Source organism: Lepidochelys kempii, chromosome 3, assembly GCF_965140285.1.
Source record: "Lepidochelys kempii isolate rLepKem1 chromosome 3, rLepKem1.hap1, whole genome shotgun sequence".
NCBI lineage: Eukaryota > Metazoa > Chordata > Testudines > Cheloniidae > Lepidochelys > Lepidochelys kempii.
In genome coordinates, this window is record NC_136382.1 from 197,655,260 (window position 1) to 197,681,048 (window position 25,789).

The 25,789-nt window shown below is 42.2% G+C and overlaps 2 protein-coding genes across 2 annotated transcripts in view; both read right to left on the reverse strand.

Moving 5' to 3' along the window:
- Positions 1 to 4,317, reverse strand: part of B3GNT2 (UDP-GlcNAc:betaGal beta-1,3-N-acetylglucosaminyltransferase 2) — a 140,814-nt gene extending 136,497 nt beyond the window's left edge. Inside the window, exon 1 of the mRNA XM_073339547.2 lies at positions 4,231 to 4,317. The gene's annotated coding sequence lies outside the window, so the exon portion shown is untranslated. The remainder of the gene's footprint in view (positions 1 to 4,230) is intronic.
- COMMD1 (copper metabolism domain containing 1) overlaps positions 1 to 25,789 on the reverse strand; it is a 120,505-nt gene that overhangs the window by 65,077 nt on the left and 29,639 nt on the right. The window contains exon 2 of the mRNA XM_073339550.2: positions 4,231 to 4,512. Coding sequence (XP_073195651.1) covers positions 4,231 to 4,512 — 282 coding nt within the window. The remainder of the gene's footprint in view (positions 1 to 4,230; positions 4,513 to 25,789) is intronic.

The window sequence follows — 25,789 nt, forward strand, 5'->3', positions numbered from 1 at the left end:
AGAGAGTCAATGAGGTGTAGAGATACAAGAAGACACTTTTAGATGGCAAAAGATAAGACTCTTGTATGAAGAGGGATAAGGGTGTTAGAAAGCACAGCAGATTAAGCTTGAAAAGAAAAGAAAAAGAAAGAAAAAGGCTGGTGACTGAGGAGCAAAGAATGGCATGAGTAGAGAATGGAATGAGGAAAAAGTCAATGAAGTAGGCTGAAACAAGGCAATTTTAGGACAGTTTTCAGGTAGCCCCTAAAATAAATGGGGAGGCAGTAAAGTTAAGTATTTGGTGGGCTGAATAATGTTTTTATGACAGGTTTCAGAGTAGCAGCCGTGTTAGTCTGTATTCACAAAAAGAATTCATCGAATGCATCCGATGAAGTGAGCTGTAGCTCACGAAAGCTTATGCGCAAATAAATTTGTTAGTCTCTAAGGTGCCACAAGTACTCCTTTTCTTTTAATGTTTTTATGCTTCTTTGAAAACAATATCTAAAAAACAGGCAGCAGCAGGATTCTGAACATACAAGAGACATAAAATCTCAAAATACAGTATTCACTTGAGAAAGTGCCAAAATGCCAATCAAGAATACAGACGCCAACTTCCTGAAGTTAGAGGTGTTTGTATCTGTGATTTTGGTCTGGACCCAGCTCTCAACATTTTTAGCAATTTGCATGTCTAACTGGGAAGGAGGAGAGGGAAAAACAACTCATTTCCCCCATATTATCAACAGTCCTTAAAGTGGTCTGAAAAAAAGCATGTAGGGATCTGTCAGTCTGGGAGCAGCAGTTCGGTAAAGTGTTTGAAGTGCACCTCCTTGGTGACCCAGCTCAATTTTCCCCCTCTTTTTACCTGTGTCAGCCACCCCCCTTGCAACACACTTCATTATAACCACTGAGTGTCACAGCTCCAAATGACATCAATAACATATATTTATGAGTTGTAACAATTTCTAGAAAATGGACATTTTAATATTCAATCTCAATAATATGAGTAAAATAAAATCCAGCAGAAAACATTAATAAAATTAGCCAACACAGACTAAATGTTAAAGCTTGGTCTGTTGTTGCTACTGAACCAGTCACGGAAGCATAGCAAGCTCTGCCTGTTAGTTCTTAAAAAAAACCTTTCAGACATAAGACAATTGACTTTGGTTTAAATTCAGAGATGGCAAACCATAAAAAGTGATTCAAGTTATTGACACATTTACACTTTAAAGCAGGGGATAACGGACATTGCATTGGAACATCCTATATCCTGTTTAGTGGTTCTAATCAGCTACAGACAGAGATCTATGAAGTATCTGTTTGACTGATTTTGAATTCTGGAAAGAGACACTTCCTACAGAGCTTTTCATTGCCTCTGTTTAAACAAATAAAATATTTAAGTTAATTTGTTACACATCAACACACACGTATATCCCATGCTATTGGGTGTTCAAATGAAAAAGTCTGTTCTGAATAATTTATTTCTGAATCATCAGCTAGCTATCTCAAACAAATCCAAGAAAAGACCTTCAAAATTTCATCAAATATATCATCCACATTTTTACTTTAGAAAAAAAAAAAGTCCTAGCTGTTAAATTACAGACTGGCACGAATACATGTATTTTCTTGATCACAATAATAAAAGTATTACAGACTCCAAATTTACTCAAGACATGAACATAACAATGAGCAATTAAGAATAAACCCCACAGAGAGATCAATGAAAAAATTATAATGCTATTGTGACCCTAACCCAAAGATTCAGTGAAGCAATATTTAAAAATATATACAAATTTAACTCAAATGTTACCAGCTGATGAGAAACCTAATTAAGCAATATGTGGTTACTTATTCAATACGAGCTAGATTCCAATATAATTCTAAGGCTGTCAAATGATTAAAAAATATAATTGCAATTAATCACAAGATTAAAAATAGTAGAATTGTGATGAATCGTGACTAACAGCACTGTTAATAATAGCATACCAATTTAAATTTATTATAAATATTTTTGATGTTTTGCTACATTTTCAAATATATTGATTTCAATTACAACACAGAATGCAAAGTTCACTTTATATTATGTGTACTGTAAAAAAGAAAAAAGAAATAGTATTTTTCAGTTCACCTCTTACAAGTACTGTAGTACAATCTCTATCGTGAAAGTGCAACTTACAAATGTAGAATTATTATTATTTTAAATAACTGAATTCAAAAACAAATCAATGTAAAACTTTAGAGCAAGTCGAAGCACGAAGGGGCACATGAATTTTTAGCATATCTGGCAACACTTGCAACACTAGCTACAACAGTGCCATGCAACCGTTTGTTCTCACTTTCAGGTGGCACTATCTCCCGTAAATGTAAACAAAATTGTTTGTCTTGGCAATTAGCTGAACAAGAAGGAGGACTAAGTGGATTTACATGAGCTGAATAGAAAAATACTATTTCTTTCGTTTATCTTTTTTACAGTGAAAGTATTTGTAATAAAAATTAATAATTTAAAGTGAGCACTGTACACTTCGTATTCTGTGCTGTAATTTAAATCGATGTATTCAGATTGAATAGTCCCTTAACTCACTGAGTAGATCAGATTTTGTCCTTAATAAAATAAATGAGAACTTGTTGGATATAATTTAGAAAAAATGCTAGTTTAGAAATATATATCCACAATCCTCTGTCTTAAGCATATTTGAAATATGAAACGGACTTCCTAAGATAATTCAAGTGAGTCATGAAATATTGTTTATAGAAATGGAATCTTTTTGCTGTGATTTTTTTTAAATAGAAATCGGATTTCTCAGAAATGCCTGTTACGTTTTCCCCTCTTGCATCGTGTTTCCTTTGCCTGCCTCCCTCTCAAGAATGACAGACTATAAAAGTATTTGTAAATTAGTTTGTTATTGAAGGAATCCAGTGAGGGTAAAAAATAATTCCAGCAAGGACTAATAACTATATTTATAGTTTTATATATATAGGGCCACTCTTTTTAATGGTCAGGGTTTTTTCATTTGCTATTAATCGGATGCACTCATTTCTAACCTTAAGACCTGGGGAAAAAATGATAAGATTGGGTAGAAAATTTTAAATTACATATTATATATTACATATTATAGCGATAGTTCACTTTAGAAATGCATAGCTAGAGAACGTCCACTGTGTTGAAAATGCACAAGAAATCTGGACAAAAGATGAGAATCGAACAAACAGGGTGTTTCACATAAAATACCATTAATTAAGCAAAGTGAATGCTGCTTCAGAAGGATTCTCATGCTCTCTGTTTTGCATACCTTCCAGTCACATTCTGATCTCACTTAGAACTAAGTCAGTAAGGGCAGATGTAAGTAGAACTTGACCTTGTATGCTTAGCATATGCTTGGTTTTGCTTTAAAGCGATATTTGGATTTTTTTTTTCTAATTTTGTACTAAACTGAGAGTGAATTATACTAACATGCTGTTAAAATAAAAGATTCCAAGGTTTGCAAAAACATTGCAAAGGAAGAGATACCAAATCGAAAACCATTTCCTATCTAAAGAGAATAAAAATTCCTAATGGAAAAACAGGTTATTTGGTTATCTAGATAACTGAATTATAAATGTTTAAAAAAGAGCTGCAGACTTAAAAATTGAGAATCCAAGCTCAGGTTTCCTGCAGTTGGGTGGAAGAATTAATCTCTTTCAAACAGATGGTGACTACACAGAGTAGCAGTCACAATGAGAAAACTGCAAAAAGAACTTTATGACTGGTCTTTATTTTATGAAAACTAACTTTCATGAGTCTAATTAAAAGCATCTGCAGATTTCCCCATAGTAAATATTGCTCATAGCAAACCTGGTGCCTTGTAGTTATATCCAATACTAGCATTTGTTTGGAAATAACAACAACATGCTATAATTTTAGCATGTAATGTGTATGGCAACAGAGAAAACTTTCAAAATAATTCTAGCATAAAAACCGGAAGGCTGAATGAGTGAGTGTTTGCCTTCTATACCTCAGGAGGCCCTGAAGTGAAGTTAAAAAGGCTGGGAATTGAATTTGAGAGCTCAATTTTAGACTATGTGCGGAAAGCAGATTACACCAAAGAAGGTGAGCACAGGTGCAAGCACAGTGAGAAGCTGGGAGGTAAGAAGGGGAATATAACAAGTATCATGACTGGGTTTGGATGCATTCCATTAATCAATAGGTAAAATGTCTGTGTATGAGTATCCCAAGATCAGATCTTTTAAGTTTTACAAAACGAAGAGGGAGCTCACCTGCCCATCTTTCCCCAGTTCCATTTCAACGATTGCAACAGGGGTGTTTATTTGGTCGATGTGTCTTGACTGCGATTTCAAATCCACTCTCCAGTTCACGTTTTTCAAGGTGTTGTCCCACCGACTTTGATTTATCAGACTCTCTCGAATTTTTGTTCTGTGGTTTTTCCAAAATTCTGCAATGACTGCAGCCTGATCTGCTGTGATACCTCCCTGCTTTTTGGTTTGGGCAGTAAGAAAGGCCTCCAGCTGGTTCAAATCCATGTCTGCTGAAGCTACAGACTGGGGAGAAAAAAAGAAAGAAAAGCCTGCTTGAATGTATTTTTTGACAATCTACAAAAAGAGCGCAGCCATACATTTTCAAAGTTTTATAAAAGTCAGTTTGTAGAAGAATATGGTGGGCAAATCTAGGAACCCTGCAAAATCCGTTCAATTGACTGTTGTGTGCAACTTTCTCCCTACACTGGAAGGGCTTAGTCCCATAGGGAACCGTGGTGAAGGATTAGGTAGCACATACAGCAACAGTGTGTTCATGGAGGAGAGTTAGGAATAGTGGACGGAGGTTTTCTGTTAAACAGAAGGATGGAGGAACGTGCAGCGTTTCCCCCAATCAAGACTGAGACAGATGGAGAGACACCCTGATTCACTAGGGTGCTCACATTACTGCCACTGTGCTCTCAAAGCAGCTCCATCTCCACATCATAAGACAAGAGACCAAGACTAGTAAATATTGCAATGGTGGGTCTCCTTGTGGAGGTAGGTTTGCCATCCTTTTGGAACCTGCATTTTCACTGTAAATAAGGCAAGTCTTCAAAGTACACAGTAAAAAAACAAGGCAAGCTATTCCATGTGTTCTTTATGTCCCCAAAATACTTCTACCTTCATTCCATGTACTATTTAAAAGTATCCTCATGGTAACAATTACACACCTATGAACTAATTTTTAAACTTAACTAAGTATTATTCTGAAGTTCCAGTGGATTCTGTTTCATATACTGTGTCTGTGTGCTGCAAGGAAGCTCCACTTGGTTATTTAGTCCTCCTCTCTACACTGTGACAGAAATGACTATTCAAAAACCATCTCTGACAGATGTCAAGTCTGACTTTATCTCCAATGATGACCATTCTAGAGCCTCAATTTTTCATTCCCTAACTGTTCTGACTGCGGAGCATGGATTAGTGTTCACATCTCACTCCGCATCAGTACCCAGCCCAGGCCGGGGAAGCTAATGATCCAACCATCAGACCAAATTTGGTGATGAATCCTGGTCATCTGCTACATGAGGCACGTTGCGCATACGCTAAGAAGAAGACTGTTCAGACTGCCATAGCATTTTCCCCTAATATTTAACCTAAATTTTCTTTTCTGCAACTTCAAACAGTTACCTTTCGTCTTACCTTCAGTGACAAATGCATATAACTGATCCCGGTCTTCAAATACCATAGAATCAATTACAGAATCATAGGACTGGAAGGTACCTCCAGAGGTCATCTAGTCCAATCCCCTACACTCATGTCAGGACTAAGTATTATCTTTATGGAGATAAAGGAGAGAGTGAGATGAGACTAAAAACCACTATCCTCAGTTTTTAACCTCTATTGACAAGTCTAATTTCCATGAAGTTTTATTCTTGTTGCTTTCTTCATATTCTAGCGACACAATCCTGGAAGGTGCTAAACACTGTTGAGGTCTCTCAGCACCTTCCAGGATGAGACCTAATTTGTCTGTTCCTTTTAAAAAATGCACTGCCCAAAACTGAACCAGTGTGCTTACTGGGGCCTAAACAATGCTGAGAAGAAAGGAATAACTATCTTGTTTCCAAATTCTAATCCAGCTCAGATATGGATACCTTGTGTGGTTTTGGACAAGTCACAAACTATGTATCTCAGCTTCTCCATCTGTAAAGTGAGGATAATAATTATGTACTCTGGAGAGGTACAGCAAACTAGTTAATATTTTGTAAAGCCCTTTGAATAACTATTAATTTCCCCTTCCTCCCACCCGCTTTTCATCCTTAATAGTCTGGGATCAGAGGAGGGTAGGTTCTGCCAGATGCTGGAACTGGACGACAGAGGATGGATACTCGGTAATAGCCCTAGTCTGTTCATTTCCTCCGATGCACCTGGCATTAGCCACTGTCGGAAGACAGGATACTGGGTTAAATGGACCACTGGTCTGACCCAGTATGGCCATTCTAATGTTCTTATGCTGCTCAGGCAGGGTTCATTACTTTCTTACAGATTGGCTGGCTGTAATAGTAGATGACAGTCAATCTAGAATAATTTTAAATTAGACTGGCTGGCAAAAGAAATGAAAGGTTTATGTATACCCCAATACAAGAAAGGACACACACGTTATAAAAGGTTCTGGATAATGGTTGTCTGCTACCCACAACACATACAGCCAATAGCAATACTTACATCTAAGTATATACACCACATACTCCATTGCCTGTGTATTTTTCAGGAAAAAAAACCCAGTTGTATCCATAATGGGATTCTGTTTTGCCTGCTAGAATAGAAAGCATTTTTCTGAAGCTTTCACAATTTTTTTTAAAGAAGACAGCTATACCACAGAATTCTCAAACTGGCCTACCCCTTGTGTGATTCAAAGCAATGGCAATCTACATTAGACAGGACTGCTCTGCTGTGTTATGACTCCGGCTTAATTATAAGCCTTAGTCAGACGCTTCTAAATGAAAAAAAGAAAACAAAACCACCCTTCAATATGTCTAGTACACATCTCTAATACTTATTTCTCTATTGCGCAAGATTTTGTTTGCTTTTATGGCAGAGATATTTATCTCAATTAACTCTAATGGTCCTGTAAGTAGAAAAAAGAGCACCAGCCTTCATTTGCCAAAACAAAAATTGGTTTCAGATGTCTTTTTTTTTCCATGCAGAAGACTGTCAGTTAACAGGAGTGTGAAATATTTTCTGTCATTTTATCAATATGAAAAATATTCTGTCTGTGCAAATGTGTGTGTTACCAGTTATCTGACATTTGTGTAATTTTCAAGGTTTTTGAAAAATTTAAAAATTGAAGAAAAAAACTCCATCATGCAGAACCATGCTGACACCCTCACATCGGTCGTCAGCAGGGCTGGGACCCTTGAACCCACAGCACACTCTGCTACCACTTGAGCTAACAGAGCAAACTAGTAGCAATAGAAAGCTGGTATCTGCGGTGCATACCTGCCACTAGAGGAGAATGGAGAGACATTTTGCCAGTTTCACAGCTATTTTCTAGACACCAAAAGAATGCCGATGGCTCAGCAATAATGGGTTCAATTCCGGGTTCTGTAGGGGAGCGTGGTTTAGTGGTTAGACCTTTCAGCGCCATTCCCCCCACATGCACCCCAGCCTCTTAGTCCCCTTTTGCCATATCCCCTCCTACCCTCCTCCCATCCAAGCTCCTGCCCCCCCACCCCTGCACAGGGCAACTCTCCCTGACCTCTGTACTTCACCTTGCTGCATTCCAGGCGGAGGACCACTAAGAGCACAGAAGGGACTCTCAGTTACTGTGTCTGGTGCCAAAGCAGCTCATGGCAGTCAGGAAGCACAACTGCAGGGAAAGTCCTGCTCAGCTCCTGCTGCCCTGGGATGGAGCATGTTCAGCATAGGTAGCGGGTATAAAAGGACTGGGACGGCTAAGCCTCCCCTGGCGCAGCCACAGCTGACCCGCTGCCGGACACCTGGACCATGGCAGCCCCACCTGTGCTCCGCCTCTTCCCCTCCCTGCTCCGCCCCTTTCCCCAAGACCCTCCACCGCCACCTGGTAAGTCCCTCCTCTCCTCCACTCCACCCCCCTCACCAGATGTCCCCACCGCTTGCCATGTTCCTCCTCTCCTCCACCCCCAAGAGGCCTCCCCACCCGCCATGTCCCTGAGATCAGTGGGGGCCTCGCAGGGGAAGGGGTGGAGAAGAGGAGGGATGCGAAGAGCGGTGGCGGGGGGGGCCAAGTGTGGAGGGGGCCTGGGGCAGAGCGGGGCTGGAATGTGGGCAGGGCTGTGGGCAGAAGAGGCGGGACCACAGGAGGAGGAGGCAGGACAGGGTGCTAGCCTCCCCCCAGGGGAAGCTTCATCTGCCATCCATGATATTCAGCTTATCTGTGGAGATGGTACTTGTGCAATCTGATTGACACACATATGCTGTGAGCGGAATCTAGCATGGGAGCTGTGTGGAGAACATGAAATGCAATTACCCGAGAACTCCAATATTTCAAAAGTTGGTTTTGTTCCAGTTTGGAATACAAACCAAACCAGCTCTATTTAACATGCTCAGTGCAGATGAACTCTTCAGAGAATTTAGCCACTAAATTAACAAAACTATTGAGCAGGTACAAACAGATTTTTCAAAGGTTCATATTTTGACCAAATTTGGTCAGATTTTCATGCAGATAGCAAGAAACATATCACGGACACCAGGAAGACTCCACTGTCTAATTCTGAGTTCCTGCTCCAAGGCATGGAGGGGCTAGACCTTCTCAACAAAACAACTGTAGAAAAGAAAAGTTTTTAACCCTGATAAAACATTTCCTCCAACCTGGTTCTCTGAAATGGCCCAACTGCTTTAGATTAAACTTCTCCCCTACCACCATGTCCCTTCCCCCATCAAAAAGAGAAAAGAAAAGAAAAAAGCCTAAGGCAGATACCTGGCACTGGAATTTTCAACCCAAATGGTTTACATTTGACAAAGTTGTAAATAATTGAAAACAAAAGGTCTGATAAAACAGCAGACAACCTTATCTGTAGGCAGCACTTCTTGCATTATGATTTATGGACTCTTTATGATTTGTTAGCGATCGATTCTAAGTCAAATTAGAACAGTGCCACAGGACTGAAAGTCGGCATCCAAGACTGAGATGCTAATAAAAAATAAGTAGAGTTCAGTTTTGGTGCCCGTTCCTCACAGGAAGGGACTTTGCAGTGAAACTAACCACTTTGTCCAGTTACGCTTTGCCACAAATCAAGGGGCACAGCAAAGAGCTCCTAAAAAGAGCAAGTTGAAACTTGCTAAACTGGTCCATTTCACTGCAAAGTTCCTTACTAAGCTCAAGATGCAGTATAACTGGGACTTCGCTAAAGTGGGTCCATTAGAGAGGAAAGCTTATTGCTACTTTTACAATTTTAAAACACAAGGACAATGGGAAATAAATATTACAACTTACAGAGCACAGCTAATTTGTTCACATTGCACATATGGTCTGTATTTTGACTGCTCGTTATGTTTCAATGTAAACTATATTTATAACCCCATGTTTTCATATAGTCAGTGCCTGTCAGCTACCATAAACACTACAGTATGAAACAAAGGAAGAAAACCAAACATCTTAAGTAGCAATCAAACTATATATATGTGCAATGTGGACAGTTAGCATTGCTACGGGAACGTTAATTTTTTCCCCATCCCAACTGTACTAAATTTGCGACCATCATGAGGCATTAACTTTGTGGATTTTTTAAAATTAATTTTGCATTTATCAGATGCATTATATAACATAACATTTCTGTATATATTCAAAACGAATAAACATCTGAATTTGGAAACAATCGATCCCCCAAAACTTCTTTAGGTTTACAACTATGGAGGATTTAGAGTAGCAGCCATGTTAGTCTGTGTCCGCAAAAAGAAAAGGAGGACTTGTGGCACCTTGGAGACGAACAAATTTATTTGAGCATAAGCTTTCGTGAGCTACAGCTCACTTCATATTATGCATTCAGTGAAAAATACTCTGTGTATATAAATCTCCCCATTGGATTTTCCACTGAATGCATCGGATGAAGTGAGCTGTAGCTCACGAAAGCTTATGCTCAAATAAATTTGTTCATCTCTAAGGTGCCACAAGTACTCCTTTTCTTTTAACTATGGAGGAGGAATTTTGATTTTTTTGGGTATAGAGAACTAAGTATTCTTCTGTTTTTCATTGTATATATACTGACTACACACATATTTTCTTTAAAATACTTTGAGTTACAACAAAATATTAGATCAAGCAAAAGACACAAGAAATACAATGCAACACCAGTTTGTTTTAATATTCCTTTTCATCATAACTCAATTGCATTTTGTTTTGACACAAGAAGACACATGGAAGTTACAAAGAACTAGGCTCAGCAATTAAGGTGGCTGACAAGCCTTTGTTTTCTTTGGCATATGAATTGTTCCTGCTACTTAGAATCATAGAATCATAGAATATCAGGGTTGGAAGGGACCTCAGGAGGTCATCTAGTCCAACCCCCTGCTCAAAGCAGGACCAATCCCCAATTAAATCATCTCAGCCAGGGCTTTGTCAAGCCTGACCTTAAAAACTTCTAAGGAAGGAGATTCCACCACCTCCCTAGGCAACGCATTCCAGTGTTTCACCACCCTCCTAGTGAAAAAGTTTTTCCTAATATCCAAACTAAACCTCCCCCACTGCAACTTGAGACCATTACTCCTTGTCCTGTCCTCTTCCACCACTGAGAATAGTCTAGAACCATCCTCTCTGGAACTACCTCTCAGGTAGTTGAAAGCAGCTATCAAATCCCCCCTCATTCTTCTCTTCCGCAGACTAAACAATCCCAGTTCCCTCAGCCTCTCCTCATAAGTCATGTGTTCCAGACCCCTAATCATGTTTGTTGCCCTTCGCTGGACTCTCTCCAATTTCTCCACATCCTTCTTGTAGTGTGGGGCCCAAAACTGGACACAGTACTCCAGATGAGGCCTCACCAATGTCGAATAGAGGGGGACGATCACGTCCCTCGATCTGCTCGCTATGCCCCTACTTATACATCCCAAAATGCCATTGGCCTTCTTTGCAACAAGGGCACACTGCTGGCTCATATCCAGCTTCTCGTCCACTGTCACCCCTAAGTCCTTTTCCGCAGAACTGCTGCCTAGCCATTCGGTCCCTCGTCTGTAGTTGTGCATTGGGTTCTTCCGTCCTAAGTGCAGGACCCTGCACTTATCCTCATTGAACCTCATCAGATTTCTTTTGGCCCAATCCTCCAATTTGTCTAGGTCCCTCTGTATCCTATCCCTGCCCTCCAGCGTATCTACCACTCCTCCCAGTTTAGTATCATCCGCAAATTTGCTGAGAGTGCAATCCACACCATCCTCCAGATCATTTATGAAGATATTGAACAAAACCGGCTCCAGGACCGACCCCTGGGGCACTCCACTTGACACCGGCTGCCAACTAGACATGGAGCAATCCATTCTTATGCAATCCATTCTTTATGGATTCTTTATGGACATGGAGCAATCCATTACTTATGCAATCCATTCTTTAAATATCCACAAACGATTTCATTGTCACTTCACTACTTATGTAGGAATGTCAGTGGTTCAATTCTTGATCACTTTATTAAGTCTGAGTCAATGTTTTAATTTAAATTTGCTTCAAGACAAGATTCTATTCATACTGCATACAGCATCATTAACATTTCTTTCAGTTATGAGCTCTTACAGCAACCATTTTTAACAATGCCCATTCAGCAATGAACCAGAATGTGTAAGTACAGTGAATACTCTTTTTTTTGCAGGGTCTATGGACTAATCTTAATTTAGGTTAGACGGTTTTAATTTTTAAACTAAATATAATATCGTCATCCCTGATTGTGCATTTTCCCCTCACACTCTCATGTTTTGGGACTTACGATGATCATTTAAGGTTCTGCTTATACCAGGATATTGACTAGTTGTTACCAACCTTCATCAATGGATCCCCCCAAACCAGTGATAAAAATGGCCTCACTGCCACCAAAAACAGTACAAACTTATTTCACCAACATTACAGGAAATGCTCTTGAGACTCAGTGGTGCTGAAGAATGCTTTCTCCCATTGGCTCTAGCAGTTAATTAATTTTTAGTACTGGTCCAGGAGGATGCACTACTAATTACAGTCAATTTCCTAGTGTAGATGGAGCTTAAAGTGGAAGGAAGATCAGGTTGCCTTTCTCTAAAAGCATCAGGCAAGATACCTGACTTGATGAACAGAAGGTTCCAAAATGGCATATCCTATGTTCAGAGACTTAAAGGTGACATGCAAAGGGGGAAGTAGGTGAAAGAGATCGGGAGGGCTATAACCTCTTTTGTTTATTCATGGAGTAAAGAGAACCAGAATGTTTCTCAAAAAAAGAAAAAAGAGTAGGGAGTGGGAAGGAGACTGAGGTGTTAGCTTGAGTTTTTGTTTTGTTTTTTCTAAACACATTCCCCAAAAAGAAATTAAGGATTCTTCCAATGGCATATCCTTTACAGAACTGACGTGTTTTAAGAAAACTGCGCTCACTTTGCCAGTACTTCTTGCCAGGTTACACAATGGAATTAGACAAGTCTGCACTTGTACAGAGCCTTTCATGCTCCAGGGAGCCCAAAGTGAATTATATTAGCAAGTTTGAGGGGTTTTGCACAGGTCTAACTCCACAGACTTATTACTGATTTATTCCAGAGTGAGATCAGAATGAGGTCCATTAGTTGTAAACTATAATTAAAGATAATGACTGAACTTAATCACAGAAGCACTTTGCGTCTTCTTACTGACAGGCAGTAACATGATATAGTGGATAATATACTGGAATAGAAATCAGGAAAGCTGAGTTCTATTTCTGGCTCTACTGTGTGACCTTGGGCAAGTCACTTCACCTATCTGTACCTCTGTTTTTCATTTCCCCCTTCAACTTTTTGTCTGTCTTGTCTATTTCAATTGAAAGCTCCCGGAAGCAGGTACTATCTTCTTAACATGTTTGGTCAGCACCTAGCTAATGCAGTCCTCCCGCTCAGATGGGGTATGTAGATGCTATAAATACAAATGCAAACAATAACTAAGTCAGAAAATATTTTTTATTTTGACTAAGTAGAATTTTAGAGCTCATAGAAGCAAGAGTCCAAAATCTTGCCCACACTACAAAAATGCTACTAAATTACAACACAGCAACAATCAACATGGTCATAACACAATTTGGTCTTGCAGGAGGTTGTGATTTTCAAAGCCACGTAATGCACAATGGACTTGGCTACACTTACATTTTATAGCGCTCTGACTTGCTGGCTCTGGGGTGTGAAAAATCATGCCCCTGAGCGCAGCAAGTCAGAGTACTTTAAAGCGCTAGTGTAAACAGGCTCCCAGCACTCGGAGCTAATCCCCTCGTGGAGGTGGATTACCAGGAGCGCTGGGAGAGCGTGCGCTGCCGTAGGAGTGCTCCCATAACAGTGCTTTGAAGTTTCCAGTGTAGCCATGCCCAATGTCACACAACTTCCATTAGTTCCTGAATTTGCTGTGATTAAAGAACACCCTACACTGCAAGGCCACACTGCTTTAACTTGTCAGGCACTACCATGTTGTAACTGGGTCCTGCAACACAATGGCTTTTTCTCATGGAGATGGGACCTGTTGCAGTATCTTGACCTTGACACAGGCAAGCACTGTGCAAACTTTGACCACACAGCCTCACCAGTGGCTCTACAGTGACCTAGTGTACTCCTGCTATACTATCAGGGGCCTCTGTTGAGCAGACACCGTCCCATAATTTTGCAGTACTGTGATGCACATAAATAAGGAATAAGATAAAACTAAACCATGTGAAAAATATTTATCCTGGCTCTGAACTCCAATTTCTGGTGTTAAAACACTGAGCACGCTACTTATCCTGCACATGTTTACATAAAATACTTACTGTTCCAATAGAAAAGATCTTTTTATTATTAAACCACCAGCATGAGGGCAAGAAAAAAGTCCATTAACAATGGGCTAAATCCTACTCACTTTATTCGTGTGAGTAATCTCATTTAAATTTGCATGACTATGTACCTAAGCAAGTAAGAGGAGCAAAATCGGACCAATGTATTTACAACAGCATTCCCATTCTGCCACTGTTTTGTGAACAGATTATGCAATTTTCACAGGTACGGTGACCTTCTACTACAGATTTTAAAATGTAAATTATACTAAAAGCAGATGTTTTAAGTAGAAATTGTTTATAGAAAGCATTTTGCACTATATTATGAGCATTCAAATTCCCATCCTGGCTACAGTTTTCTTTCTAGAGAACAGACAATTGTATTCTAACAATAACAAATAGTTTCTTCATAGTTTTTTCCTTTCATTCATCTTCAGCATATTTCCATTAACTCTTAAAATAAATCAGCCAATAAAAATGTTACTTCAAATATCATTTCCTTAATGGAATATATTTGATAATCTGGAGAGGTTGGAATTTGTCTAATTTTCATTAGAATCATTAGACATGTGCTCTGGTATGCACAGCAGGAAATACAGATTTAAATTCATTATCTTTTCTGAGAAATAGAGTCTGACAAGCATGTAATACCAGCGAGAAACAATTGGTAAAATCCAGTGGGAAAACACTGAGTTTCCAGAAACAAAACTTTACTTGTCAACAGTTATGGCAGGGTTCCAAGAATTTGCCATGGCAAGACCTGCAGGCATTGTCTTTAACTAACCCTCAAAACTGCAGATTGCTGCCAGTTTTTAGCACAATGAAATCAAAGGCACATATAAACAAAAACAATTCAGTTCCATTTACCATATTAATAACTTGCCTCACTGGATTTCTTCTCGGCAAGGGTGGGAGGTGGTTGTTTTGTCAAAAATAGTTTAATGATGATTCTCCTATAAATAGAACCTTTAAAAACTTTTTAAGGTATCATAAATTCAGCACATGCAGGGAGAGCATGACCAAATTCAGAGATAAGTAACTAGATGCAGCTCCATACCCTTAATGGATCGCACCAACTCACATTAGCTCTGAATGTAGCCCAGTATGTCAAAATACTTCATACTTCTACATCCAGTTAATGCCTATTAATAGTAAGCAATTACACATCTCCTTCATGAAGTGTTTTTCAAATAGGATATTTGTTGGATTTAGAGCCAACACTGGACCAAGCCATGCCTTCATTTAGGGCATGCAGCTCAGTACCACTTGTGTCTGAACTACATGTGGGGGGAAAGCAGAGAAATTGCTGTAGGATCCAGGTAGTCCTCACTATTCTCCTGCACAGGGGTCCTTATGCAGTCAAACCAGGTGCCCAGGACTGTCATATATGTTCTGGCATCAACAGGAGTTTCAGTCAGGAGAAAGATCACAGGATTTCTACATATGCAGATATCTTCTCTCATCTCTCCAATCCTGTATTTCCACCCCAGATTCTCTCCCATGGTTGCTAATACATCCATCTCCATTACATTGAGTTGTTTCCCACAGATGTGCCCTGAATGTTAGTCAAGTTCACTCTCCCAAGTTTCCCACGACACAGAGGCAGCTTTCAAATATTTGGCAGGTTGTGCCTCATGTAAATTATTTATTTGAGTGTAACAGTTCTCGTAAGAGAGTCAGCATTAAGGTAAATTAGATGTAATGGCCTGTCCATCCCTTTTTCCTTACCTTGTGAATGTGGCAAATGACCCCCTGAATAAAAAGTGAACATCTTATTCAGAAATCACAACACACTTAATCAACCTGGTAAGTTTTTTAACTCTTCTCTTGTTTTTTTAATCCATTGGGGGCATTACAATTAAAGGTTTACTTTATTCTATTTATACAGTAGCTCACAAAATTGTTTTGATTCGGCCCCTTACTGAGCTGTGATTCATGTTTAAAAGTGAAAAGAAAAAGTGTTTACTTGCAGGAAAGAAAGGATTTTTTAGATAACTACAATGAAATACATGTCAGGTTTGCCACCAGTAAATTCAAAAGGGATATCATCATTTAATGCTCAGAAGTTTTTTTCTAGAGAATAAGATTGTTTGGAATCTTTTTTTTATCCTGATTTATTCAGCTATTTGATCATGGAAAAAGAGATTGCCCTGGTTACGTCACTAGATATTCAATGGATGTGTGTGTGCAAATTATTTTTCTTCAAGTTGTACTGGTTTCTTTAACCTTACAAAAGAAGAGGTTACACAGGTTGCAGAGCGGCAAGGCGGATAACTAACTTCTTCTGTTATCAACCAAGATCTGTAAGCATTTCTGAAATTTCAGACAAAAACAGCCTCATTACATCTTTCCTGCCTTTCTAATCCTATTACTAAGTATGATTTCATACACACTCCTTACAATAGTCCCCATCTCTGCGTGGGGAGGAAAACAAACTCTTTCTCACATATCACTGCTATCCTTCCCTACTCTTCCACTTTCTCATCCCTGAATGCATCCGATGAAGTGAGCTGTAGCTCACGAAAGCTTATGCTCAAATAAATTTGTTAGTCTCTAAGGTGCCACAAGTCCTCCTGTTCTTTTTTCAGTGTAACTGGTAATTACTCCTCCATAACCTTCTAAAGCATGATTATTTTTTTTGGACTCCTTAACCTGAAGCTTTTCACCAATTTTTTTTTTTTTATGTTAACACTAGATCATAATACTGTTGCTGTCTGGATTAAGTCACACAGGCGGAGACATTTTTAGGTCAAGACTAGTCCACAACTGAATGCGAAAGAGCTTGCTATTGTATTTAAAAATCCTCTGAAGTGGCCACTTTTTTTCTTCATCCTGCCTCTACCCTCAGTCTGTCTTGCATTTCTGACAGTTTTAAACCGGCACTTCAGGGAAGCAGTGTCTCCTTGTCATAAATATAAAGGGAAGGGTAAACCCCTTTGAAATCCCTCCTGGCCAGGGGAAAGCTCCTCTCACCTGTAAAGGGTTAAGAAGCTAAAGGTAACCTCGCTGGCACCTGACCAAAATGACCAATGAGGAGACAAGATACTTTCAAAAGCTGGGAGGAGGGAGAGAAACAAAGGGTCTGTGTCTGTCTGTAGTCGTCTTGGCCAGGGACAGAACAGGAATGGAGTCTTAGAACTTGTAGTAAGTAATCTAGCTAGGTATGTGTTAGATTATGATTTCTTTAAATGGCTGAGAAAAGAATTGTGCTGAATAGAATAACTATTTCTGTCTGTGTATCTTTTTTGTAACTTAAGGTTTTGCCTAGAGGGGTTCTCTATGTTTTTGAATCTAATTACCCTGTAAGATATCTACCATCCTGATTTTACAGGGGGGATTTCTTTATTTCTATTTACTTCTATTTTTTATTAAAAGTCTTCTTGTAAAACACTGAATGCTTTTTCATTGTTCTCAGATCCAAGGGTTTGGGTCTGTGGTCACCTATGCAAATTGGTGAGGCTTTTTATCCAACATTTCCCAGGAAAGGGGGGGTGCAAGTGTTGGGAGGATTGTTCATTGTTCTTAAGATCCAAGGGTCTGGGTCTGTAGTCACCTAGGCAAATTGGTGAGGCTTTTTACCAAACCTTGTCCAGGAAGTGGGGTGCAAGGTTTTGGGAAGTATTTTGTGGGGAAGGACGCGTCCAAACAGCTCTTCCCCAGTAACCAGTATTAGTTTGGTGGTGGTAGCGGCCAGACCAAGGTGTAATATTTTGTACCTTGGGGAAGTTTTGACCTAAGCTGGTAAAGATAAGCTTAGGAGGTTTTTCATGCAGGTCCCCACATCTGTACCCTAGAGTTCAGAGTGGGGGAGGAACCGTGACACTCCTAAAGTTACCCACTTCAGGAAGTGCCAATTCACTGTGGGTATGTCTACACTACGAAATTAGGTCGAATTTATAGAAGTCGTTCTTTTAGAAATCGGTTTTATATATTCGAGTGTGTGTGTGTCCCCACAGAAAATGCTCTAAGTGCATTAAGTGCATTAACTCGGCGGAGTGCTTCCACAGTACCGAGGCAAGCGTCGACTTCCGGAGTGTTGCGCTGTGGGTAGCTATCCCACAGTTCCCGCAGTCTCCACTGCCCATTGGAATTCTGGGTTGAGATCCCAATGCCTGATGGGGCTAAAACATTGTAGCGGGTGGTTCTGGGTACGTGTCGTCAGGCCCCCGTTCCCTCCCTCCCTCCATGAAAGCAGCAGCAGACAGTCGTTTCGCGCCTTTTTTCCTGAGTTACCTGTGCAGTCGCCATACCATGGCAAGCATGGAGCCCGCTCAGCTAACCGTCACCGTATGTCTCCTGGGTGCTGGCAGACGCGGTACTGCATTGCTACACAGTAGCAGCAACCCATTGCCTTGTGGCAGCAGACGGTGCAATAGGACTGGTAGCCGTCATCGTCATGTCCGAGGTGCTCCTGGCTGCGTCGGCCGGGAGCACCTGGACAGACATGGGCGCAGGGACTAAATTTGGAGTGACTTGACCAGGTCATTCTCTTTAGTCCTGCAGTCAGTCCTATTGAACCATCTTATGGTGAGCAGGCAGGCGATACGGATTGCTAACAGTCCTACTGTACCATCTTCTGCCAGGCAGGCTAAGGGTATGTCTACACTACGAAATTAGGTCGAATTTATAGAAGTCGGTTTTTTAGAAATCGGTTTTATATATTTGAGTGTGTGTGTGTCCCCACAGAAAATGCTCTAAGTGCATTAAGTGCATTAACTCGGCGGAGCGCTTCCACAGTACCGAGGCAAGCATCGACTTCCGGAGTGTTGTGCTGTGGGTAGCCATCCCACAGTTCCCGCAGTCTCCGCTGCCCATTGGAATTCTGGGTTGAGATCCCAATGCCTGATGGGGCTAAAACATTGTAGCGGGTGGTTCTGGGTACGTGTCGTCAGGCCCCCGTTCCCTCCCTCCCTCCCTCCGTGAAAGCAAGGGCAGACAATCATTTCGCGCCTTTTTTCATGAGTTACCTGTGCAGACGCCATACCACGGCAAGCATGGAGCCAGCTCAGGTAACCGTCACCCTATGTCTCCTGGGTGCTGGCAGACGCGGTACGGCTTTGCTGCACAGTAGCAGCAACCCATTGCCTTCTGGCAGCAGACAGTGCAATACGATTGGTAGTCGTCCTCGTCGTGTCCGAGGTGCTCCTGGCCACGTCGGCTGGGAGCGCCTGGGCAGACATGGGCGCAGGGACTAAATTTGGAGTGACCTGACCAGGTCATTCTCTTTAGTCCTGCAGTCCTATTGAACCATCTTATGGTGAGCGGGCAGGCGATACGGACTGCTAGCAGTCGTACTGTACCATCTTCTGCCAGGCAGGCAAGAGATGAGGATTGCTAGCAGTCGTATTGTACCATCTTATGCCAGGCAGGCAAGAGATGAAGATGGCTAGCAGTCGTACTGTACCATCTTCTGCCGAGCAGCCATGAGATGTGGATGGCATGCAGTCCTTCTGCACCGTCTGCTGCCAGCCAAAGATGTAAAAGATAGATGGAGTGGGTCAGAACAAGAAATAGACCAGATTTGTTTTGTACTCATTTGCCTCCTCCCCTGTCTAGATCACACTGCACTCACTCACAGAGAAGGTGCAGCGAGGTAAATCTAGCCATGTATCAATCAGAGGCCAGGCTAACCTCCTTGTTCCAATAACAACGATAACTTAGGTGCACCATTTCTTATTGGAACCCTCCGTGTAGTCCTGCCTGAAATACTCCTTGATGTACAGGCACACCCTTTGTTGATTTTAGCTCCCTGAAGCCAACCCTGTAAGCCGTGTCGTCAGTCGCCCCTCCCTCCGTCAGAGCAACGGCAGACAATCGTTCCGCGCCTTTTTTCTGTGCGGACGCCATACCAAGGCAAGCATGGAGGCCGCTCAGCTCACTTTGGCAATTAGGAGCACATTAACCACCACACGCATTATCCAGCAGTATATGCAGCACCAGAACATGGCAGAGCGATACCGGGCGAGGAGGCGACGTCAGCGCGGTCCCGTGAGTAATCAGGACATGGACACAGATTTCTCTGAAAGCATGGGCCCTGACAATGCATGCATCATGGTGCTAATGGGGCAGGTTCATGCTGTGGAACGCCGATTCTGGGCTCAGGAAACAAACACAGACTGGTGGGACCGCATAATGTTGCGGGTCTGGGACGATTCCCAGTGGCTGCGAAACTTTCGCATGCGTAAGGGCACTTTCATGGAACTTTGTGACTTGCTTTCCCCTGCCCTGAAGTGCATGAATACCAAGATGAGAGCAGCCCTCACAGTTCACAAGCAAATGGCGATAGCCCTGTGGAAGCTTGCAATGCCAGACAGCTACCTGTCAGTCGGGAATCAATTTGGAGTGGGCAAATCTACTGTGCGGGCTGCTGTGATGCAAGTAGCTCACGCAATCAAAGATCTGCTGATATCAAGGGTAGAGACCCTGGGAAATGTGCAGGTCATAGTGGATGGCTTTGCTGCAATGGGATTCCCTAACTGTGGTGGGGCTATAGACGGAACCCATATCCCTATCTTGGCACCGGAGCACCAAGCCGCCGAGTACATAAACCACAAGGGGTACTTTTCAATAGTGCTGCAAGCTCTGGTGGATCACAAGGGACGTTTCACCAACATCAACGTGGGATGGCTGGGAAAGGTACATGACGCTCGCATCTTCAGGAACTCTGGTCTGTTTCAAAAGCTGCACGAAGGGACTTTATTCCCAGACTAGAAAATAACTGTTGGGGATGTTGAAATGCCTACAGTTATCCTTGGGGACCCAGCCTACCCCTTAATGCCATGGCTCATGAAGCCGTGCACAGGCAGCCTGAACAGTAGTCAGGAGCTATTCAACTACTGGCTGAGCAAGTGCAGAATGGTGGTAGAATGTGCATCTGGATGTTTAAAAGCGTGCTGGTGCAGTTTACTGACTCGCTTAGACCTCAGCGAAATCAATATTCCCACTGTTATTACTGCTTGCTGCGTGCTCCACAATATTTGTGAGAGTAAGGGGGAGACGTTTATGGCAGGGTGGGAGGTTGAGGCAAATCGCCTGGCTGCTGATTACGCGCAGCCAGACACCAGGGCGGTTAGAAGAGCACAGGAGGGCGCGGTACGCATCAGAGAAGCTTTGAAAACCAGTTTCATGACTGGCCAGGCTATGGTGTGAAAGTTCTCTTTGTTTCTCCTTGATGAAACCCCCCCGCCCCTTGGTTCACTCTACTTCCCTGTAAGCTAAGCACCCTCCCCTCCTCCCTTCGATCACCGCTTGCAGAGGCAATAAAGTCATTGTTGCTTCACATTCATGCATTCTTTAATCATTCATCACACAAATAGGGGGATGACTACCAAGATAGCCCAGGAGGGGTGGTGGAGGAGGGAAGGAAAATGCCACACAGCACTTTAAAAGTTTACAACTTTAAAATTTATTGAATGCCAGCCTTCTTTTTTTTGGGCAATCCTCTGTGGTGGAGTGGCTGGAGGCCCCCCCACCGCGTTCTTGGGCGTCTGGGTGTGGAGGCTATGGAACTTGGGGAGGAGGGCGGTTGGTTACACAGGGGCTGTAGTGGCAGTCTGTGCTCCAGCTGCCTTTGCTGCAGCTCAGCCATACACTGGAGCATACTGGTTTGGTCCTGCAGCAGCCTCAGCATTGAATCCTGCCTCCTCTCATCACGCTGCCGCCACATTTGAGCTTCAGCCCTGTTTTCAGCCCGCCACTTACTCTCTTCAGCCCGCCACCTCTCCTCCCGGTCATTTTGTGCTTTCCTGCACTCTGACATTATTTGCCTCCAAGCATTCGTCTGTTCTCTGTCAGTGGGGGAGGACAGCATGAGCTCAGAGAACATTTCATCACGAGTGCGTTTTTTTTTCTTTCTAATCTTCAGTAGCCTCTGGGAAGGAGAAGATCCTGTGATCATTGAAACACATGCAGCTGGTGGAGAAAAAAAAAGGGACAGCGGTATTTAAAAAGACACATTTTATAAAACAGTGGCTACACTCTTTCAGGGTAAACCTTGCTGTTAACATTACATACATAGCACATGTGCTTTCGTTACAAGGTCGCATTTTGCCCCACCCCCCCCCACCGCGTGGCTACCCTCTCAACCCTCCCCCCTCCCCGTGGCTAACAGCAGGGAACATTTCTGTTCAGCCGCAGGCAAACAGCTCAGCAGGAACGGGCTCCTCTGAGTGTCCCTGAAGAAAAGCACCCTATTTCAACCAGGTGACCATGAATGATATCTCACTCTCCTGAGGATAACACAGAGAGATAAAGAACGGATGTTGTTTGAACGCCAGCAAACATACACTGCAATGCTTTGTTGTACAATGATTCCCGAGTACGTGTTACTGGCCTGGAGTGGTAAAGCGTCCTACCATGAAGGACGCAATAAGGCTGCCCTCCCCAGAAACCTTTTGCAAAGGCTTTGGGAGTACATCCAGGAGAGCTGCGAATGCCAGGGCAAATTAATCCTTTCATATGCTTGCTTTTAAACCATGTATAGTATTTTAAAAGGTACACTCACCGGAGGTCCCTTCTCCGCCTGCCAGGTCCAGGAGGCAGCCTTGGGTGGGTTCGGGGGATACTGGCTCCAGGTCCAGGGTGAGAAACAGTTCCTGGCTGTCGGGAAAACCGGTTTCTCCGCTTGCTTGCTGTGAGCTATCTTCTTCTTCGTCCCCAAAACCTGCTTCCGTGTTGCCTCCATCTCCATGGAAGGAGTCAAACAACACGGCTGGGGGTAGTGGTGGCTGAACCCCCTAAAATGGCATGCAGCTCATCATAGAAGCGGCATGTTTGGGGCTCTGACCCGGAGTGGCCGTTTGCCCCTCTGGTTTTCTGATAGGCTTGACTCAGCTCCTTAAGTTTCACGCGGCACTGCTTCGGATCCCTGTTATGGCCTCTGTCCTTCATGCCCTGGGAGATTTTGACAAAGGTTTTTGCATTTCAAAAACTGGAACGGCGTTCTGATAGCACGGATTCCTCTCCCCATACAGTGATCAGATCCCGTACCTCCCGTTCAGTCCATGCTGGAGCTCTTTTGTGATTCTGGGACTCCATCATGGTCACCTCTGCTGATGAGCTCTGCATGGTCACCTGCAGCTTGCCACGCTAGCCAAACAGGAAATGAGATTCAAAAGTTCGCGGTTCTTTTCCTGTCTACCTGGCCAGTGCATCTGAGTTGAGAGCGCTGTCCAGAGCGGTCACAATGGAGCACTCTGGGATAGCTCCCGTTGGCCAATACCGTCGAATTGTGTCCACAGTACCCCAAATGCGACCCGGCAAGGCCGATTTAAGCGCTAATCCACTTGTCGGGGTGGAGTACGGAAATCGATTTTAAGAGCCCTTTAAGTCGAAATAAAGGGCTTCACTGTGTGGACAGGTGCAGGTTTACATCGATTTAAAGCTGCTAAATTCGACCTAAAGTCCTAGTGTAGACCAGGGCTGTGACATGAAGAGTCACAGAGTGACAGAGGAGGGATGAAGGACTGACTAAAACACAACCACCAGGTGAACAACAATCTGAGACCCTCTGCTGTGGTCACAAATAGTATTTCCTGCAAATCTACCAATCAAGACTCAAAACCATAGCAAAAAAGAATTTTTTCTTTAAATGAAGGATTAGTCCCTATGGCTTATCTGTTTGGATCAACTAAAAAGTTCCTCTTATGTGCTTTACACCAAATGAGCAACAATTAAAAACAGAATGCTCCCCACCTACTAATAAGGTTAATTATAGCTAGGTCTCTACAAACGCTGTCTGTATATTTGGCGAAAAGTTTAAGGAGAGAGTTTTCCTGAGAGGATACAGTCTACAGACAGGTGAGAGACAGAGCATGCGTACACAAACATAGGGAGAGAAGAATTAAATGCACACACATACTAAATATAACAGTTATTACTGTAAGGGTCATAAATGAGGATGTTAAAATTTGAAATGCTTTGTCTACGGAGCTTGTACTCAACTGAGCAATCTCCATAAACTTCGTTTCTAGCTTTGCTACTAGTTTTCCCACAGGTTTCAGAGTAACAGCCGTGTTAGTCTGTATCCGCAAAAAGAAAAGGAGTACTAGTGGCACCTTAGAGACTAACACATTTATTTGAGCATAAGCTTTCGTGAGCTACAGCTCACCACAGTTTACATCAATCTCCTGCGACAGTTTAAGAGAGGGTTTGTAGTGTGCTGCATTCCCACTATTTCTTTAATGTATATACTGTACATGGGAGACTGGTTCCCACAGCCATTTTATATATTAAAATACTGAAACACTATTTCTGTGGTTCTGTATAATCCGAGGACATATTTTCTGTAGGCCTTTTAAAATCATATTATACTATGATTCAGTCCAAAACTATTTATAGCTCAATATTCCCCATCCCCATGGAGGAGCTATATTTGAGATTTAAAATATTCAACACATTGAGACCATTTGCAGCACTGCCTCTTAAAAATGAAGAGAAGGCAAAGATAAAAATGCACAAGAGCTAAAACAGATTCAGACAGAGCAGAAGAAACACTGGGTGAGAGAGAGAAGAGAAAACTATGGAAGGGACTAAGAGCTGGGAAGAGACAACAAGAGGAAGCAGTGGAGTTTGCTATATATGACCTTCCTTGCTCCAACAAGGTCATGTGACTGCCCTTACTTCTCCTTCCCTCTCTCCTCCCTGAAAAATAAAATAATAAGCACTCCATTTATCAGGTTTCTCCAAGCATTTTGGGAAAATTACTTGCTGCTCTGGACTGCTGCTTAATGTCTAATCTGGTTTCACTCAGTGCAGCTAAAAATAGAAGTTAGGCCAGCTCATATTTTGAAGACATGAGGGAAAGGAAGTTTTAGTCCTCTCTAAATTTATCTTGAGGCAGTGACTAATTGGGGTCATTCTTGGCAATTATTACTGTGGTATTTTGCATGTTAGTGCTCTCAAAACAAATTAAATCAGACAAAGTATAAGCTCCTACATTGTGATTTCCTCTCTGTTACTTAAATCACAGCAAAGACAATGAACACACACTTCATTTTCCTGCATCCTTCAATCATTGTCAATTCTTGATCAAAGCACCCCATCAGTCAGGACAGGAAATTAACTCTCCGTCTTTGCCACTCGAGGTGTTCAGCTTTCTAAAAAGAAGAACATGTCTGCTAGAGACCACCTTCCCAACTCAGAATGTTGCTGATCATATTTTAAATAGAGCTACAGGCTGCAAGTGAGATCAGGCCATCAATCAACACAGCTATAATTGCAATCAACTACCATCACCAGAGCGCAACAATCCATTCCTCCTCCAGTACCTTCAGGCTTCTATCAATCATGTTGCCACACATCATGCAATGGAGCCAATTCTGGCTCCCTATCCTGCTTTCCCACACTCTGTGGTGGTATTCTGCATCTGTATAGCTCTGGGCAACAGCTATAACAATCCCACTGCTAATCAGCTGGGAATGGGACAGGAAGAAAAGAGGAGTTCTTGTAGGTGCTACCATCATCATCTTCAGACTGAAGCTGCGACCTTCCATAGCAGTTGAGAGGTCAGAAAACAAGAGGAGGCAAAGAGAAAACATGGGGGTTGGAGAGGAAGAGAGCAAACAAATGGAAATAAGGGAAGGGAGAGCATGAAGGAAGAAAACACGGTGTTGAGCAAAACGGGGGCGGGGATTTGTGTTGTATTGTATTATCACTTCTATACAGACTTTATTAAAGACACTCTACATATAAATACACACACACACACACACAGAGGACCTAATTCTTGTGTACAGGCAAGCTGGGCTCCAGATACGCTGCCAAGGTGCAGTGGGGTAAAAGGTAGCTTTAAGCCACATATGCTTTGCCCCGATGCTCAGTGCTACTACAGCCTGTTAACCGCCCTGTGTAACATGTACCCCTGAAGCTGATCTTCTATCCTGCACCCACTAGTTATGTTA